Source organism: Entelurus aequoreus, linkage group LG04 (genome assembly GCF_033978785.1).
Source record: "Entelurus aequoreus isolate RoL-2023_Sb linkage group LG04, RoL_Eaeq_v1.1, whole genome shotgun sequence".
Lineage (NCBI taxonomy): Eukaryota > Metazoa > Chordata > Actinopteri > Syngnathiformes > Syngnathidae > Entelurus > Entelurus aequoreus.
This window is the reverse complement of record NC_084734.1, coordinates 59,440,945-59,462,774: the sequence shown is the minus strand read 5'-3', so window position 1 is coordinate 59,462,774 and position 21,830 is coordinate 59,440,945. Positions and strand designations below refer to the sequence as shown.

Genomic DNA, 21,830 nt, shown 5'->3' with positions numbered 1-21,830 from the left:
TACCATCTGATACCTTCAAATGTTATCAAATACCTTCAGATACAATCTGATACCTTCAGATATAATCTGATACCTTCAGATACCATTTGATACCGTCTGATACCATCAGATACCTTCAGACACCATCTAATGCATCTGATATCATCAGATACCATCTGATATTTTCATATACCATCTGATACCTTCAGATATCATCTGATACTGTCAGATACAATCTAAAAACTTAAGAGTAGTGAGAGTTGCTTTTACTCATCAAACTCCACTTTGTTCTTTACAACCAAGTTTTGTTGTTTGTTTTTCGTATTTTCCTTTTTACTACCCTCTTCTACGTTATGATCCATGTTTTTCTATTTGCCTTTTGTGCTTCTTTCTGCTGTGCCTCAATGTTACGTCTCTTATTTTCTTATCTTTGTCACTTAGTTTGGTCTTCTTATGTGCTTTTGGTTATCATTTCTAACTTTTGTTAGCTTAGCTCCAGCTGTGTGATCTTTATTTAAAATAAATGTGTACCGTATTTTCCGGAGTATAAGTCGCTCCGGAGTATAAACCGCACCGGCCGAAAATGCATAATAAAGAAGGAAAAAGACATATAAATCGCACTGGAGTATAAGTCGCATTTTTTGGGGAAATTTATTTGATAAAACCCAACACCAAGAATAGACATTTGAAAGGCAATTAAAAAAAAAGAAGAATAGTGAACAACAGGCTGAATAAGTGTACGTTATATGACGCATAAATAACCAACTGAGAACGTGCCTTGTACGTTAACGTAACATATTATGGTAAGAATCATTCAAATAACTATAACATATAGAACATGCTATACGTTTACCAAACAATCTGTCACTCCTAATCGCTAAATCCGATGAAATCTTATACGTCTAGTCTCTTAGGTGAATGAGCTAAATAACATTATTTGATATTTTACGGTAATATGTTAATAATTTCACACATAAGTCGCTCCTGAGTATAAGGCGCACACCCGGCCAAACTATGAAAAAATACGGTAGTTGTCCAAGTCAAACACAAACTTTTGGAGCTTTAATATTCCAACTAGATTTAATGAATAAAATTTGAAAACAAAAACTAATTGTTTGTCCTTTTAGTCACATTTGTTCGAAAAATAATTGAACAACTTAAAATGCACTACAAAATAAAGTGAAAACCCAAATAAGGCCTGTTTTACCACACCTGTGCCAGTCTTTTAGCTTTCTGTTTTAAGGTCCATTTTTTGTGTTCTGGGGCAGAGCCACCTGCACACATTGAGCCTTTAAAAGCTCAGCAGCAGCAGAAAGAGGCCAGATCTTGGTGTACTGACCACAATGTGTCGACACCTGTATTTCCTTTTATGCTAGCTAGTACTAGTTGTGCTTCCTGGTCTCTCGTTGATTGTATTCGCTATAGCTAACGTCTCTTTACTCTCCATGTAAATTGTACAATTGAAATGTCACATGACCTACCAGAGGCATGGTTAGAAGGTCATTGGCAGTCACCCTGACATGGTTGACAGGCTTGTGAAGCTGGTTATCACCTTCAGTGAGGATCTGAAACAGCTGACAGATGATTTTCATTGTATTTCATTGGAGAAGACGTGCACATTGATAATGATTACATTAGATTAGATATCTTATTGTACTTACTTCCTGCATAGGCTGGATGAGTTTCAGGTCATAGACCATGAAACCATCAACACCTGCCTTGATCTCAAGCAACTTCATTCTGAAAGGAAGACAGAAAACAATTAGTTTACAAGCACTGCATGGATTGATAAGACCTTTTAAAATTTAGTGTTATATTTTTCATGGAATTTAATGACATTCACAAGTGTTAGTAAGACTTTATGTTCCATAATTTTTACACAGAAATCATGAAAAAGGCTACCTCATGAGTAAAGAGTCATGCATGACTTAAGCAGTTCAAGGGCCCTAATCTCCCGTTCACCCACAAGTGCTTTTCTATGCGTCGGAAGTTACCCAGGTTTCTCTTATCCATATTACGCATCCAGCCAATGGACACAAGTTAGACAAAATTGTTTTAAGTTGTGAATGAAGGTGGGCTCATTATTAATGAAGTGAACTTTGCTATGATGCATTTTTTTTCTTGGCTGTGTGAAAATTATGGAACATGAAGTTTTACTAACACCTGTGAATGTCATTTAAATCCATGAAAAAGATGACATTTTAGATCAATCTACTACAACATGTTTTCACCTGCCAAACATCAAACAAATGAGAAACTTCCTAAAAACTAATTTATGCTTTGGTGACTTTAAAGTTGGAAAACTGCAACTCTCTGCTTTATTTGTTGCCAAAGCAAGTCTGTAAAAACACTTAAACTGATCCAAAATGCTGCTGCACAAGTTCTGACCAGAACCAGGAAAATATGTCATATTTCACTGCACTGACAAGTACTCATCAGATGTATAATTAATTTCAATCAATCAAAGTTTACTTGTATAGCCCTTAATCAAATGTCAAATTTCAAATCATCTTCACAGTCAAAGTATTATTTCTGTGTCATAACATTCAAAGTATTGTTTCTATTTCTATTACATTCAAAGTATTATTTCCATTTCCATCAGACAGGGAAAGAAGCTGAAGGGAACAAATGTGTACATGAATGAGCATCTCACAAAACGTAATGCTGGAATCGGCAAGAAAGCACGCGACTTGAGAAGGCAGGGAAAAATCCAGGGAACTTGGAGCGCCAACTGTAAAATCTACATCAAGCTGAATGGAAGTCCAGAAGCAAGAGTAATTGTTGTCCATGACATCAAGGACCTGGACAATTTTTAAAGTTTACACAGCTACCACAACAACGATGATAATGGACTCTGACAGAAAACAAGCACCTAAATTCAGCATTGGCACTACTATGTTCCAAGGGACGACTAAACAAGAGGACCTAGATTCAGGATTGCATCCACCTACACTTATAGAGATTATTGAAACAACATCAAAGTTTGTTGAACAAGAAAATATGGAACTAAAAAATTTCTGCAACAAAGATCACAAAAACCAGGATTTGGAAAATGATATATATCCAGATACAATTTTTTTCTCCCACATCAGTAATAGTTGTTTTTATTATACAGATGATCAATATAATAGCAACATTGAATGTGATAACAAATAGTCAATTATTCATTTTAATAGTAGAAGCTTGTATGCAAATTACAACAACATTAAGAACTTTTTGGAACACATCAACGAACCCTTCGAAGTGATTGCTGTCACAGAAACATGGATTGATGATAAAAAAGGAATAGATTTTGATCTGGAGGGATATGAACTAAACTACATCAACAGAACCAACAAAAATGGAGGAGGAGTAGCTGTGTACGTGATGAAGAACCTGAACTACAAAGTGGTAAAAAACATGTCATTTGCCATAGATAATATCTTAGAATGTATAACCATTGAAATATGTCAGGAAAAAAGCAAAAACATATTCATCAGTTGTATATATAGATCACCTAAGTCAAGTATAGAAACATTTGAAGAATGGATCAAGGCAACTTACATGGACAATGGTCAAAGAATAATGTTCTTATGTGGTGACTTTAATATTGACTTATTGAACCCCAACAAGCAAAAGTCTATTGATGACTTCATTGATACAATGTACAGCATCAGTCTATATCCTAAAATCACAAAGCCAAGCAGAATCACAGGACAATGTGCCACACTTATTGATAATATTTTTACCAATGATTTTGATAATAACACTACAAGTGGTCTACTTATAAGCGACGTTAGTGATCATCTGCCAGTTTTTACAATATATGATGGAAACTACAAGAAGAACATGGAAGACAAAAGGACATTTCGAAGACTATGCACAGAGAAGAGGATGACTGCCTTCAAAATTGAGCTACAAAAGCAAGATTGGGACAATGTGTATAATGAAAAAGAGGTTGATGAAGCATATGAACATTTCTTAAACAAGTTCATAATACTTTATGACAAATATTGTCCATGGATACAACTCAGTAACAAGCAGAGAAAGAATAATCAACCATGGATGACAAAAGGATTAAAAAATGCTTGTAAGAAGAAGAATACACTATATAGAAAATGTATAGCACAAAGAACTATAGAGGCAGAAATTAAGTACAAAAAGTATAAAAACAAGTTAACAGACATACTACGATCATGTAGAAAAGAATATTACAGTGAATTATTGGACAGGAACAAAAATAATATGAGAGCAACATGGGGCATCCTCAATAGCATTATTAAAAATGGAACTAAGAGGGACTACCCTCAATACTTCTTAGATGAAAATAAAAAAAATGACAACATAAAGGAAGTAGTTGAAAGCTTCAATAATTATTATATAAATATTGGACCAAAATTGGAAGAAAGGACTCCAGACCCAGTTCCAATTGAGGACTATAATGATACCATAGAGCGAAATCCCAACTCCATGTTCCTCAGTAATGTGACACAGGAGGAAATAGTTACAATCGTGAAAAAATGTAAATCTAAGACTTCAACTGATTGTAACGGAATTGATATGGAAACGATAAAAAAGGTTATTGAAGAGGTCTCAGGACCATTAATGTATATTAGTAACCTATCATTTCAAACAGGTACATTTCCAAACAAAATGAAAATAGCTAAAGTTGCACCAATTTATTAGACTGGAGACAAACATCAATTTACAAATTATAGACCTGTTTCTCTACTTCCACAATTTTCTAAAATCATTGAAAAACTGTTCAATAACAGATTAGAAAGTTTCATAAATAAAAATAGAATACTCGAAGAGAACCAATATGGATACAGAGCTAATGTTTCAACTTCAATGGCTTTAATTGAAATTACAGAAGAAATTACCAATGCAATAGATAGTAAAAAATGTGCGGCAGCGGTTTTTATGGATCTAATTAAAGCATTTGACACAATTAATCACAATATTTTAATCAAAAAACTAGAACGATATGGCATCAGAGGGTTAGTCTTAATCTGGATAAGAAGTTATCTAACGAACAGGAAACAATACGTGAAGCTAGGCGAACACACGTCTACAACGCTAAATATATCCTGTGGTGTACCTCAGGGATCAATACTAGGACCTAAATTATTCAATCTCTATATAAATGACATTTGTAAAGTTACAAAAGATTTAAAGTTAGTATTATTTGCGGATGATACAACAGCGTTTTGTTCAGGAGAGAACACACAGGAGATAATACAAATAATAACAGAAGAAATTAACAAATTAAAAAGATGGTTTGACAAAAACAGACTATCGTTGAATCTTAGTAAAACTAAAATAATGCTATTTGGTAACAGTAGAAGAGAAAGTCAAACACAAATACAAATAGACGGAATAGAAATTGAAAGAGTAAACGAAACCAAATTTCTAGGTATAATGATTGATGATAAATTGAACTGGAAATCTCACGTAAAAAATATACAACATAAAGTTGCAAGAAACACGTCAATAATGAATACAGCAAAACATGTTCTAGACCAAAAATCCCTTCATATTCTCTACTGCTCACTAGTGTTACCATATCTGAGCTACTGTGTAGAAATATGGGGAAATAATTACAAAAGTACACTTCATTCATTAACGGTGTTACAAAAAAGATCAGTTAGAATAATACATAATGTTGGATATAGAGAACATACAAACCCTTTATTTATTGAATCAAAAATACTGAAATTCCACGACATAGTGAATTTGCAAACAGCTAAAATTATGCACAAAGCAAACTATAACCTGCTACCCAAGAATATACAACAATTCTTCTCAAAAAAAGAGGAGAAATATAATCTTAGAGAAAAACGTAATTTAAAACATTTGTTTGCACGTACAACACTTAAGACCTTCAGTATATCAGTATGTGGAATTAAATTATGGAATGGATTAAGCAAAGCAATCAAACAATGTACTAATATGATGCACTTCAAGAAACTCTTCAAACTTAAAGTGTTTACAAAGTACAAAGAAGAAGAACCATGACAAACATTCATTCATTCTTAAAGTAATCTTACTTATCTCATCATATGAAATATGACTTACTTCACCAATTATTATTATTAAATTCTTACTATTATTTATTTATTTATTTTTATTGTGATTACTTATGGAGTTTATTGTGAAAAAATTGTGAACAGGAAGTGAACAAAAAGTTTTGCAACTGTTATGTAAAGAAAAGGGGTAGGATTAAATAAGCTCTGCTTCTTCCTACTCCTTTTCGAACATGTTGAAAATAAACTGGAAATTGTGATGTATCATGTTGTATGCTTGCATGTTCGAAATAAACTCAAACTCAAACAGTCAAAGTAATATTTCTATTTCTACAGTATCACCTACACAGTAATATTTCTATGTCTATCACATACAAAGCCATATTTTAATTTCTATCACACAAAAGTAATATTTTTTTTCTATCAGATACATTGTACTACATGTGTCATGACCCGATGTCCTGGGTCGTGTCTTGTTTTGTGTTTTGGTTAGTCTTCGCAGTTTAGTGTTCTGTTTTGTCCTCAGTGCTCTTCCTCTGTTTACCTTTCTTGTTGCCCTGGGGACAGAATGGGCACACCTGTCCTCTGTTTAATGATTAGTAGTCCCACGACCTGGGTCCTTTGTTAACCATCCATCCATTTTCTACCGTTTATCCCTTTTGGGGTTGCGGGGGGTGCTGGAGCCCATGTAATTTGGGCGGTAGGCGGGTTACACCCTGGACAAGTTGCCACCTCATTGCATGGCAAACACAGATATACAGTCAACATTCACATTCAAACACTAGGGCCAATTTAGTGTTGCCAATCAACCTATCCCCAGGTCCATGTCTTTGGAGGTGGGAGGAAGCCGGAGTACCCAGAGGGGACCCAGGCAGTCACAGGGAGAACATGCAAACTCCACACAGAAAGACCCCGAGCCCCGCGATCGAACCCAGAACCTTTGTATTGTGAGGCACATGCACTAACCCCTGTTTCACTGTACTGCCCCCTTAGTTAACCACTCTCCTTTATTTTATTTAGTCACCCGACCCTAGTCGCTGGATCAATGTTTGCTACACGCGACAGTTGCGTTTTCTTGTTTTTGCCACGCTTTCATGCCGTTTGCCCTTGGCCACTGTTTGTGTTTTGTCTTCATGTTATGCAAGCGTCTAAGTTTTGTATTTTTTGCCATGCCTTGTGGAATTGAAATAGATTCCGACCTGCACGCTGCTCCTGCTACTTCCTGCATCCTTGGGAACGCAACCATCGCAGCTATGCGACCCCACAAACGCAACAACATTGTGTCCATTGTATCTTAAGAAGCTTTGGGTGTCTTATTAATAACTTAGTTAGTAGAACACTACGCTTACCTATTTTTTATTATTAAACATTTAGTAGAACTAGAAGAATATTATTTAACATTACACTCCTAGTTTCCCAAGGGAAACTAGGACTAGAACACTTACTAGATATAGCAACAAAGTAACTAAATAGGCAACACTGATCCGTCCTGCTACGTCTTCTTATTCTCTGGTCGACCAGGTGTGTATTAACTAAGTTACATTGAATCAAATTGATTGGTGAAATAATTGCCTAATATATGAGGTTTTTTTTCCCTCTAATTTTTCCTATCTATATCATTTGAAATGACATGTATGTGATGCTCTTAGAACAAGAGTGACCTGAAATATTTAAGATGTGGATAAAGAAAATCCGTGTATCATTCGTTCATAATTGTGGGTCTTGTACCTGCTAACAGTAGCCATCACTGTCTTGTAGGAGTTGCTGTTGGGGTCCTCGGGAAGCAGAAGAGCTGCCATACCTCCTGTTGCCAAAGCTGCACGTCGATGACACGTCTCAACCAACAAGTACATGTAAGTACGCAGAAAATACTTCTCCATGTTGACATATTTACTGCGGTCAGGAAGAAGGAAGTCACGTCTGTGACCTATGTGACAAATACATATACATATGAATAATACTATATCACAAATACATTTATCTAAATATTCCTATAAATCACAAATAAATATATCTAAATACTACTATATCACAAACACATATGAATAAATACTACTATATAACACACACACACACACACACACACACACACACACACACACACACACACACACACACACACACACATGTATATATATATATATATATATATATATATATATATATATATATATATATATATATTAATACAACCCCAAAAGGGACAAGCGGTAGAAAATGGATGGATGGATAAATTAAGGCTGTCAGCACACATTTTTTTGATGCGCAAATAATGCTTACGCGTCCTGTTTGACCCTTAGTCCATTCCGTATATAGGCGCCGATCTACATTTCTGCCAGTGGGTGCTCGGACGGGCGGTAAATTTTACGCTACTTTTCTGAGCATGCGCGGTTTTTGCTTGGTGGTAAGAAATAATTTTCCATCAATCCCACGTGGGTGCAGGGCATTGTCCGTGGGTGCTCGGGCCCCGAAGCACCCACGGGATCGGTGCCTATGGTTCCGTTGCGTGGTAAAATGTATCTGCGTTCAGTTACTGTTGAGCCACAAGCAAGGAAAAATAGCAAGCCGAAATGGACAAAGAAAAGGGTACATTATGAAAAGCCCAGGTCCAAAGCCATGGTAAGTCGTTCTACAGGCAAGACAAGACTATTTTAATTCATGATCGTCGTAAGCCGTCGTCGCTATAGCGATGTCTGCTGGAGCGTTTGCATTCAGAGGGGTAAAACTTCACTTCGTGTTAAGATTACAGTTCACTGCATTGATAACATAAAATGTAGATTGTTACAGTACTGTAACTGAATTAGTTAGATGGGATGGATAAACAATAATCACATCATCACATCCGGTCAACTACATTAACAAAATGACAAATGTCTTGCATTATGATCATGTTTTGTCAAAGAGGTTTTGAAATAAAATCTGTGATATTTCTATCTAAACAAATGCTATTATGTCAGTTGAGGAATTTAGATGGTGAGTTACCATGAATTGATTAACGTGGACCCCGACTTAAACAAGTTGAAAAACTTATTCGGGTGTTACCATTTAGTGATCAATTGTACGGAATATGTACTGTACTGTGCAAACTACTAATAAAAGTTTCAATCAATCAAATCAATCAAAGTTTTTCTGGCAGGCTAAAATATTGTGTATATTCTTTTATAGCATGTTCTGGTTGCTAGTCCTTAATTACAAAAGGTTTAGCAGGCTGAATATTACCCTTTATTGATGAATAGAAAAGGTAAAAACATTGTCATAGAGCGATATCAATACAATTAACTTTTGCAACATGCAATGTACAGAATACCAGAAGCATTTATTCATGTAGAAATATCACAGAATACATTACCATACGTCTTTGCCAATAAAACCATGATCATACCAATCCACATTTTGTGTTATTACTGCACAAAAATGGTATCTAAACATAGAAGTGTAGCTTCTTTCTTCTGAATGCAAGTGCTTCTACAGCAGCAATACAAATTCTGTATTCCTACAACATACAAAATCTTGTAAGAGACCAACGCACGGCAATCATTTTATTTTATTAATATTTTATTGTCATTAAAAGAATGTATATGTCCTACTGGGCGCCGTAAGTGGCGACCCATCAGCATTCCTGTTCTGTAACCCTGTACAGTGTTGTTTGTGTAATCTTGAATGAGTTTGTGCTGAAAACAAAATGTTGTTGTCCTTGTGCAATGACAATAAATATAATTCATTTATTTTTGTGTTAAGCTGTTTAAAAAAGCATAAGGTTTAAAAAACAATGAATTAAAAATAATTGGTATTAAAAACTTAAAAATGATCTGTTTGGGGTGCGCTTATTAATGATGAAAAAAATATATCTATCTGTGATTACACAAATAATTTTATGTAACTATGTAACTAATATATATATATATATATATATATATATATATATATATATATATATATATATATATATATATATATATATATATATATATATATATATATATATATAAACTACTAGATCGGAAATACCTATACATATGTATATATCTATATACATATATCCACACACGCACACACAAACACATTATAAATATACAGTATATTATAAAATATGTACATACATATTAGGGCTATGTATAACATTTATAATATTTGATATAAAAAATAATTGAACATTAAAATTACTTAGCAGGAAAACAGAGTTTGTATTCCTGCTGTAGAAGCACTTGCATTTAGAGGAGGAGCTACACCATGATTAGACACCAGTTTCACATATCAATAACATATCTGCATGATAATGTTTCAACCTTCTTTATTTATTGATAAAATGTAATATTCAGTCTGCTAAACATTCTGAAATTGCGGACTGCCAATCAGAATGTTGTAAAAGGATACACACTTAATTTCAATATGCCAGAAATCATTTATTTAGGTAGAAAAATCCCAGATTACATGACAAAACATCTTTTACAAAGTATGATCCAAATATAAGACGTTTTTTCGCTATTATTTAGCGCTATAATTGTGAAGCTGCAAGTATGCGATTGATATGAGAGGTGTCTTGACATGGTTTGACGAAATTCTCTGATTAAAAAGTGACTCTCAACTTCCTGTCTACCATCTTTTTTTTGCTGAGCTTTTATTCCATTTTACTAAAGCAATTCGAGATTTCAATATGTAGTCATATTGTTTATGACTGAAACTCACCAAATTTATTGATAAAAGAGGCAGAATAATCCCATATTCCGCAGTTCAGTCCTGCTGAGTGCTCTCGCAGCTCATAAAGAATTTCCTCCATTTCAAACGCTGCTAAAATGTTTTCGATGAGAACCGTCGCCTTGATGCTGCCCTGAGGAAGAAGCAGCTAAACGCACACATATTCAAATTAATCATAAACAGATCCAATAAATAATAATACATTGATCAACAAATGTAGTCTGTCTTATATACTGTGTATATATATATATATATATATATATATATATATATATATATATATATATATATATATATATATATATATATATATATATATATATATTAAGTTGTTAGCAATATCTGATCACAATATCACAATGTGGATTAAATACTGTTTCAACAATATCCATTACAAAGTCATATAAAATCATAGAGATAATATATAAGAGGAACTTATTCATTAATAGGACTGAACCTTGTTTTGTGTCCAAATAAATACAGTGTTCCATAATCTGGCCTCCAAAAAGCTTTCCACCTGAAACACAAACAGAAGAAATCATTGTATGATTATAATAATAATCTTATATTTTATGTTTTAGTGTTTAAATAATTGAAAAATTATCAACAGAGTCTACATAAATGCATACCCCATTCATCCAAATGAATCAACATGTCTGTTTCAGTCACTATGTTATTTAATCACTATAGTAATTACAACTTGTGTTCACATCCACAGGAACCACAATGGTTAGGCTACTCTATACAGTATTTATATTTGTACAACCTTATTATTAGTAATCACTTCACAGCCACAGATGGTTCATCTAGTTATTTACATTATTTACACATTACTTTGGCATTTTTGCTTTGATGGCTCTGACATGAGCCTTCCTGGCAAATTTCTGAGCAGCTTGAATTTTCCTTTTTGTTTCTGCTTTAGTGGATTCGGCCTTGGATTTGATAGCCAATATCTGTCTCTTTGACTTCCTCTCCACTTCTAATTGCTCCAAATGCAAAAATCATAAAGAGTACAAACAATGTTTATTCTCTTAGCTAACTTTCTTTATCTGAATTGCCATTTGTGATTTATAGCATGAAATAACAAATATCTTGCAGTCACATTGTTTATGTTTCAAAATGATTCAACTATTCAATGTGAAAATATAAACAGTAGAAATAATGAAGAAAATGTAATTTACTGTCTTGTTCTGAAACACCAATGAAAATGAAATTTAGCATTTAGACAGGCTATACTGTAGCAAAAGTCATCACATGTCTTCCAAAATCATGTGTGTTCTTAAATGTGTATTCCACGCTTTCCATGTCGAGAGCAGTTTTGATTTGGGTTTACATGATAAACAACTAAAATGAATGTGTTGGGCATTGTTTTATCCAGACGCATACATTTGTCCAAATGTGGCCAAGTAGACGCATTGTAAGTTTCCTGGACGTCGTCTCCATTGATAAAAGAAAAATCTAAGAAAGAGAATCCCTCTGCCATCTTCCACTAGTTTTTTTTAGTATATAAATCGCCCGCTTGAATATTCCCTCCTCTCTTCTCCGACTCTCTCTTCGTCATTTGGGATGTGCGGTGTCTGTTGTGATTTCCCTTCCTGGTTCTATGACCCGCCCTATATTGCCTGTGATTGGCCTGTTCGTAATGTTTTGCCCTAATCTTAACCAATCGTGACTCATCATAGTAAACCAACCAACCAATCATGGATTTCCTTATACGTAAACCAACCAATCATCATTGATGTCTCCCGTATATTTTGTCCCCTGCCTGTGGAGTTGCTTCGCTACGTAGCTTCGATTTTGAAATTAATAATTTTTACCGTAATTTTTACCACTGGATTATCAAAAAACGTACTTATTACGGGAAAACAGTAGTTGTTGGCAGGTATGGCAAAGAGACGGATCAAGATTTTAACACACATTGCAGGTCGGAAAAAACGAAGAAAAACGGAAAATTATTTTTAAATATTTTTACAGAGATAAAAAAAGACAGATTTCCGAAAAAATCGGAAAAAATCACATGCTATTAGCCTTATGTTGAGATGAAGCCTACCCCAGCTGACTTTGTACACACTGGACTGATTCTAATTGTACTTTACTATTTTTTATAGTAATTAAAATGGCATTTTTGGCATTGTATCGTAATCTATGTACAATATTAGACGTATTACAGTATGACTGGCGTCAAGCTTTACTTTATTTAAGATGAAATAGACAAAAAAGATGATTAGGTTTAAGTTTAGTTAGTTTGGATACATATGAAGAGTTCAGACGCAAAAACAGATATCTCCATTTGCCTTGTTTGGAGTAAATCAATGATTTTTGTGGAGCTTTTAATGAAACAGCCATCCTTCTGATGTAGGTTGCTATTGAATCGTGTCTAAAAAACAAGACTATAATCTCAATTTGAAAAATGCACATGTATTACAAAAATAGAAATTTTATCATTTTGTACACGTTTTGTAGCAAAAACAGAAAACTCCAAACAATGTTTCTCTGCAAAAATAGACTAATAATTTATGGTGCCAGCCTGGCCCTCAAAAATTGTGAAAACAGATCAGCTGTTTCAGAGGAATGCTTATTTCATCACTGTAATGAATTGATTTTATCCAAACAAGCACCTTTTTTGGGTGATCCCTGGACAAGGGGCTTCGGGTTTTACACTAAACGCATCATGACATTATTACATTGATAGCTACATCACAAGACAACAACAGCAAAGTAAACACACGATTCAGTTCATCATCGGAGAGAGCAATGGCTACACACATATCCTTTGCATTATGTAGTCAAGCAATAGAGTAACATAATGCACAGTTTGAACACTATCACTTTTTTTAAATATTTAATTAAGTGATTTTTTTTGGCATACAACTAGATGGAGCCCACGTACCACTAGTGGCAGAGAGTGACTAGTAGTGCGCGTACCGCAGTTTGAGAATCACTTCGAAACAGTTACGCACTCATATCACATGACGACGAGGGAGTCAAAGACAGAGAGACGCTTTAAGCTGAAGACTAAAAAAAAACTTACTTGAAATTGGCAGAGGAATTCTCTTCTGCAGATTAGATTTTTCTTTTAATAATGAAGATGACGTGCAGGGAACCCACAATAATGTGTGTCCTTAGCCATATTTAGACACATGTATGCGTCTAGAGAAAACAATGCCCAAAACCTTATTTTTTAGTTGTTTACTCTCCATTGCATCGGTTGCCCGGTCCCCTCCAAGGTTTCTCATTGTATCCCATTGGGTTGAGTTTTTTCTTGCCCTGATGTGGGATCTGAGCCGAGGATGTCGTTGTGGCTTGTGCAGCCCTTTGAGACACTCATGATTTAGGGCTATATAAATAAACTTTGATTGATAAACCAAAACCATAACTGCTCTCTTCATCTAAGACGTGGAACGCAAATTTAGGAACACACATTAAGGAGAATTGAGTTCATAATATTTTTTTTTTACTGCACATAACCATTACCAACTTTTTACCACGGTTTGCATTGAAATCCTTACATTGTTCATCCCTTGATGACAAAATATGTGACATATTGTTTTTCATGTACATAAAAGTGTTATAAATGATATTACTTTGGACAGGTAGAAATAGGGCCCACTCTTGCTTTCCAACAGAGTTTTTCCACAGTGGAAAAAGATTAGCCCAAAGTCAAACAGAGGACCAGGAACTTCCTTCCCCTTCACCTAAAAATCATTAAAAAAAGATTGAATTTTCTCAAAACTTGCAGGTATCAGCACTCATTTACATGATGTGAAAGAAAACACAGATACTGTACCATCATATTGTGCTCCACCATATTCCAAGCACGTGGACGAATCATGAGCACAGGAGCCTGACTTATGTGTGGCACATCTGTTTAAAACATGGAAAGCCATCAATAAGAAGATATTTTGTTTCTGTCAAAATGCAACAGGAAAAACATTAACCAGATATAAAAAAAACACCTGCCAGGAAAAAAATTAAACAGATAAAACACCAAAGAGGTAAAACACAGTTAAAAACAGTTAAAACACTTACCAGGTAAACGGCCGTGCACCGCCAATAAAACATTATGAATTCCTTTGATCTGGTTGTGAAATGTCGGACAATTGCCATCATCAAAGTCAACCTTCAAAAGAAAAATCGAACAGTGCATTCTAATTTTAAATAGGCTTAATTGAGTTTATTGTTCATTTCTCAGGGCACTCAATTAATCGCAACTGGACTATTAAGTTTGTCTTAGAAGATGTTTCCCCTCTCATCCAAGTAGGCTTCAACAGTTCATGCTCATAGACTCAGATTGGTCAGATCTAGTCTTAGACTCTCTTGCAAATCTAGTTATAGTAAACTCGATCTCACCAATTCAAGTATATGAGCGTGAACTGATGAAGCCTACTTGGATGAGAGGCGAAACGTCTTCTAAGACAAACTGAACAGTCCAGTTGCAAGTGATTGAATGCCCTGAGATGACAATGACCTGGATGACTGTGAACACCCGTAGGCATTTATTGTTCTTGTGCTTGATTTAATGTGATTTGATTTAAATTTGTCTTCACAGTTTTGCCTATGTCCTAAAAACATAAGAGTAAAAAAATAACAAAAAACATTTTAGTCACCAGTCAAAGCTTCCTAATGGTACCTGTATTCCTTGTGCTGTGGACTGGAGAGCTTTCAGGAAGCGCTGGGTATCACAGGGAGCCACATCTCCAATGTCCACATGTCTCCTCTGGAGTCGTGCAGGCACAGGTGATACTCTCCAAGCTGAGTCGCTTCGGATGTTCCTGGTGCTCTCCAAGAAGTCTGGAAGTTTACCTGACAAGTCCAAGTCAGCCTTTCTGGACACTCGCAACCGCAAAATCTGAAGGGAGTCAAGTAAAGATGATTACCAAAACTTCTCAGGCTTTAACAAAGGGTTTTACGCAGGAAGGCTGAAGGTTTACAAAGTTGTAAAGTTGTCTACCAACTGTTACATTCTTAACTCTAAAGTGATGGAGGCTCCTCGTGTAAACAATATTACTTCAAGTTGAACCTTCAAAATGATAGCCTCCAGTTGACCCGTATGTACAATACTATAAACTAATACATGTTCTATTCAACTTACTGTATCATTTTTGAGCAAGCCAGGTACAAGAGGTCTCAGGTCTACATACAAGTTCTGTTACTAGACTATGATGTAAGTCAGAATTATATCTACATAATATATAAATAAATACCTAAGTCAGCACACACTGTACACAGAACACATGAAGTAAATTTAAAATACAGTAATAAAAAGATTAAATTAAACAGTCATTTATTTTTATTGTTGGAAGTTTGCATAGGAAGGAGACACAGGAAGAGCCAATAATGAGATCATTATGCACTCACTGTAAATTTTGTAGGAGCAGATCCTGTTACATTTTCAAAGATATCATCTTTATTCTTCATGACGTCTTCATGTTTGCATCAGCTTTGATTAGGGATTTTCAGAGTTGAATTCGATTGGTTAGATTTTGCCCATAGTCGACTAAGCACTGTTATTATTGAGATGATGGTTTGGCTGGAAGACCAAAATCAATTCTAAGTCTTTTGTTGATTCAGGAGAAGTTTAAATGTTGTTTTTAATGTTTTCTTGCATCTTTCCAATAAACCACAGCAATAAAAGTAAAACAAATATTTTATTATTGTTTAATTTGATTCCTGTATTTAATTTTTTATGATCATATTTATGTCTTTCACATGTTTTGTGTGCAGTGTGAGGGACTTAGGTGTTCATTTCAACATAATTTGGGTATAAGTTCAGACTTATATCCGAGTCTAGGAACAAGCGTGTTCTGTATGTTAATATGCTGTTGATTGTTAAGCTGCATAAAACATGTACAGATGTGAATTATTATTTATTAATTAATAGTGTCTACCTGATCCACTGTGTCATCAAATGTGGAGATCAGCTCATACAGGAAGTTCAGGCAGTCGATGGTGAAAAGTGTTTCATAGGCTGCTTCTAGTCCTGGTGGAGGAGGAGAAATCTCCACCCCAACTGGTGCCTGTCAACAAAAAGCATACAGTTTTCAAGCACTTGTAAGTTAAAATAATGATTTTTAAAAACAAACCATTTTTTTTCATCAACACAATGTTGAAACAATTAACATTACTGATAGTAAGATGGTCACACAACTTATTTTTGAACTTCTTCCTTGCTTGGTTGTGCAAGCACTCACTGAACCTCACAAGGTAATGTAAACATGGCACTCGCTCTCCTACTGAACACCATCCATAAGCAAGATGTGTTCAGCAGGACTTTAATAAGGACAACTTTAAGAACATGTTCAACTAGAGACTAAACACGTTGCACCATGTTTACTCCAACATTAAAGGCCTACTGAATTGGATTTTTTTTATTTAAACGGGGATAGCAGATCCATTCTATGTGTCATACTTGATCATTTCGCGATATTGCCATAGTTTTGCTGAAAGGATTTAGTAGAGAACAATGACGATAAAGGTCGCAACTTTTGGTCGCTGATAAAAAAAAGCCTTGCCTATACCGGAAGTATCGTGACGTCACCGGAGGAAGGACTCCTCACATTTTCCCATTGTTTACAATGCAGCGAGAGAGATTCAGACCGAGAAAGCGACGATTACCCCATTAATTTGAGCGAGGATGAAAGATTTGTGGATGAGGAAAGTGAGAGTGAAGGACTACAGTGCAGTGCAGGACGTATCTTTTTTCGCTCTGACCGTAACTTTGGTACAAGGGTTCATTGGATTCCACACTTTCTCCTTTTTCTATTGTGGATCACGGATTTGTATTTTAAACCACCTCGGATACTATATCCTCTTGAAAATGAGAGTCGAGAACGCGGAATGGACATTCACAGTGACTTTTATCTCCACGACAATACATCGGCGAAGCTCTTTAGCTACTGAGCTAACGTGATAGCATCGGGTTAAAATGCAGATAGAAACAAAATAAATAAATCCCTGACTGGAAGGATAGACAGAAGATCAACAATACTATTAAACGTTGGACATGTAAATACACGGTTAATAATTCCCAGCTTGGCGAAGCTTAACAATGCTGTTGCTAACGACGCCATTGAAGCTAACTTAGCAACGGGACCTCACAGAGCTATGATAAAAACATTAGCGCTCCACCTACGCCAGCCAGCCCTCATCTGTTCATCAACACCCGTGCTCACCTGCGTTCCAGCGATCGACGGAAGGACGAAGGACTTCACCCGATCATCAGTGCGGTCGGCGGCTAGCGTTGGCTAGCGTCGGCTAGCGCGTCTGCTATCCAAGTCAAAGTCCTCCTGGTTGTGTTGCTACAGCCAGCCGCTAATACACCGATCCCACCTACAACTTTCTTCTTTGCAGTCTTCATTGTTCATTAAACAAATCGCAAAAGATTCACCAACACAGATGTCCAGAATACTGTGGAATTTTGAGATGAAAACAGAGCTTTTTTGTATTGGATACAATGGGATACCAATACTTCCGTTTCAACGATTGACGTCACGCGCATACGTCATCATATATAGACGTTTTCAACCGGAAGTTTAGCGGGAAATTTAAAATTGCACTTTATAAGTTAACCCGGCCGTATTGGCATGTGTTGCAATGTTAAGATTTCTTCATTGATGTATAAACTATCAGACTGCGTGGTCGGTAGTAGTGGGTTTCAGTAGGCCTTTAAACACTCACGTTGTAAATATGCTACAAGCATGTTTGCTTTACTTTCAATTTACATGTGAACAGTGACAATATGTAATGTGTATAAGCTCAAACATATACATATGTACACATATTGGTGATGAAGGTTCAAGAATATCTTAACTTGACACAATTGAGTGTTCTGCTTTGTGATTGGCTGGTGACCAGTCCGGCGTGCATTCTGCCTTTCATCCAAAGTGAGTTAGGGTTACCTCATCTACAAATGTAGCTTATGAGTGAATGAATGATGGCTTCTCTGTAAAGCGTTTTAAGTGTTGAGAGAGACGCTATTTACATCCAATCAATTATTGTTATTATCATTAGTATTAATTACAAGCGCTGTACAAAATGAATGGATGGATTATTGAGTTTTGCAAGTGTTCTGAAATGGATACAGTAGGTTATCATTAAGTTTTTAGAACAGTCTATTTGTGTAGTGTGTATAAAAAACGTGCTTTTGTAAAGTTGTCTATGCTTTTGTTTGCATTCATGGTTATGCCACTTCAGTGTCGCCATTTCTACATACAGCTACAAAAGTAAAACAACTATAAAACAAAAAATGAGCAACAAATTATGACATATTGCGCACATAATATATCACCAAACAAAGTCAAACAACAAAAAAAACCAGTTCCAACACCCACATAAACACTGTGTTGCCCTTTGCAGTACTCCACAACATTGTCTGCTGGGGTGGGGGGGCCACACGGCCAGAGACAGAAACAGACCCAACAAAGCAACCAAGAGAGCCAATTCTGTCTTATGATGCATATATATATATATATATATATATATATATATATATATATATATATATATATATATATATATGTATATATATATATATATATATACATATATATATATATATATATATATATACATATATATATATATATATACATATATATATATATATATATATACATATATATATATATATATATATATATATATATATATATGTTAACAAATGTATGTAATTAATGACTTGTACATTTTTAACATGAGCGTAGTTCATAGCATCCTGACAAATTTCCCCACAAATCTACAATCGTCCTTTTTAGATCTCTATCTAAATTATTTTAAAAATATCGTTTAACTAATTACTTATCATCATGATGAATAACGATGCCTCGTCAACTTCAAACACCTTCTAGAACCTTCAGCACCATGATTTGTATGAATGTATTTATTTATTCTAGCGACATGTTACCATTAAAAATGAAAAATAACATCAAATAGATATTACATGGTATAAATATATTTTTTGTATATTCATTTACACAAGCATATATTATTACAAGTAAAATGTGTTTTTAATTGATTACTTTTATTTTTACAGTAGAAAAGGTGTAAGAAGGTTATAACAACATAAAAAGTGAGATACTTACAGACATACTGAAGGGTGATCTTGTTCACTGAGTGAGGTGGACTTTGATTGTCAACATGATTTCGTGACTGTTTGAACAAAGGAATGTTTGCTAATAGCAGAAGGGTAAAGTCCTATCACACAGTAAAATGTACATATTTTCACATCCTTTAAGACATATTCATACATTTTCAACAAAAACTACTGTAAACAGACACTGTAAGCAGTGTCTGTTTTAATAAATATTTTTGTGAATGTGAGTGTGAATGTTTGTCCATCTGTGTTGGCCCTGCGATGAAGTGGCCACTTGTCCCTGGTGTACTCCGCCTTCCGCCCGAGTGCAACTGGGATAGGCTCCAACACTCCCGAGAGGGACAAGCGGTAGAAAATGGATGGATGGATATCTCAATAAATAAATTACAACATGTATATTTATGTACAAAACCAAAAACCAGTGAAGTTGGCACGTTGTGTAGACTGTAAATAAAAACAGAATACAATGATTTGAAAATTATTTTCAACCGATATTCAATTGAATAGACTGCAAAGACAAGATACATAATGTTCAAACTGGTAAACTTTGTTATTTTTTTCATATTGATCAATTTGATGCCTGCAACTCGTTTCAAAATAGCTGGCCTGAGTGGCAAAAAAGACTGAGAAAATTGATGAATGCTCATCAAACACTTATTTGGAATATCCCACAGATGAACAGGCTAATTGGGAACAGGTGGGTGCCACGATTGGGTATAAAAGCAGCTTCCATGAAATTCTCAGTCATTCACAAACAAGGATGGGGCGAGGGTCACCACTTTGTGAACAAATGTTTGAGCAAATTGTCAAACAGTTTAAGAACAACATTTCTCAACGAGCTATTGCAAGGAATTTGGGGATTTCACCATTTACGGTCCGTAATATCATCAAAAGGTTCAGAGAATCTGGAGAAATCATTGCACGTAAGCGGCAATGCCCGTGACCTTCGATCCCTCAGGCGGTACTGCATCAAAAACCGACATCAGTGTGTAAAGGATATCACCACATGGGCTCAGGAACACTTCAGAAAACCACTGTCAGTAACTATAGTTTGTTGCTACATCTGTAAGTGCAAGTTAAAACTCTAGTATGCAAAGCCAAAGCCATTTATCAACAACAGAGACCCCCCCGAACTGTTGAAAAACGTAAGCTGTACATCAAGCAAGAATGGGAAAGAATTCCACCTGAAAAGCTTAAAAAATTGGTCTCCTCGGTTTCCAAACGTTTACTGAGTGTTGTTAAAAGGAAAGGCCATGTGCCAACTTTTTAGCAATGTGTTGCTGCCATTAAATTCTAAGTTTAAAAAAAATGTGTTTCTCAGTCCGAACATTAAATATCTTGTCTTTGCAGTGTATTCAATTGAATATACGTTGAAAAGGATTTGCAAATCATTGTTTTCTGTTTTTATTTACAATTTACACAACATGCCAACTTCACTGGTTTTGGGTTTTGTATATTCAACATGTCTATTACAAATAAAATACATACATATTACAGTTGAAGATGCTGCATAAATGTCTATTTTTCCAGAAATAAATGTAGGCACCCTGGATTGAGCCTAAAATGAGACACTTTTTTATGTATTACTGTAAGAATCACAAATACAGTAGTTTACTTAGTTCTGTAAGTCAAAGCTGTTGCATCTCAAAACTTTTTTTTTTATTAAAAGCGTTTTCAAAAAGTTTACCGCGAAGAAGCTCAAGCACATGTTTCATAATTCAACAAAACATAACATTAATTATCTCTTCACCAGACAAAACACTGTATGAAAAAACACTTAAGTTATGAAAACATACTTGACTTCCACAAATATAAAATAGGAAACATGATGTCATCTGTAGCTTAATAGAAGTGATTGGTTATTTTATCTTTTTTTTCTTTTCTTCCAGCACTGTTTATCTATTTGATATTATTTAAAGTAGACTTAAAGCAACAAGTTCAATACTCGCTTTTGTATTTTTCAGAAAGAAATTTTACTGTTTTTTGATGTGTTGATTCAGCATTTTATATGGCAATGGCTAACATTGACATCTGTTGCCTTTTTTTTTTTTTTTTAATGA

The 21,830-nt window shown here is 34.9% G+C and overlaps 1 protein-coding gene across 2 annotated transcripts in view; it reads right to left on the bottom strand.

The window, feature by feature from the left end:
• The window catches only part of ugl (ureidoglycolate lyase), a 35,519-nt gene that overhangs the window by 8,747 nt on the left and 4,942 nt on the right, over window positions 1-21,830 (bottom strand). The window contains exons 3-13 of one of the 2 annotated variants that reach the window (XM_062045362.1): window positions 19,760-19,826; window positions 16,568-16,696; window positions 15,310-15,528; window positions 14,709-14,799; window positions 14,467-14,543; window positions 14,264-14,374; window positions 11,137-11,196; window positions 10,671-10,827; window positions 7,713-7,911; window positions 1,641-1,719; window positions 1,461-1,553 (exon numbers count right to left, since the gene is read on the bottom strand). In XM_062045362.1, the coding sequence (XP_061901346.1) occupies window positions 1,461-1,553; window positions 1,641-1,719; window positions 7,713-7,911; window positions 10,671-10,827; window positions 11,137-11,196; window positions 14,264-14,374; window positions 14,467-14,543; window positions 14,709-14,799; window positions 15,310-15,528; window positions 16,568-16,696; window positions 19,760-19,765 (1,221 nt within the window). In that variant the 5' untranslated portion in view covers window positions 19,766-19,826. The remainder of the gene's footprint in view (window positions 1-1,460; window positions 1,554-1,640; window positions 1,720-7,712; window positions 7,912-10,670; window positions 10,828-11,136; window positions 11,197-14,263; window positions 14,375-14,466; window positions 14,544-14,708; window positions 14,800-15,309; window positions 15,529-16,567; window positions 16,697-19,759; window positions 19,827-21,830) is intronic. The other variant, XM_062045363.1, reaches the window with a different exon arrangement.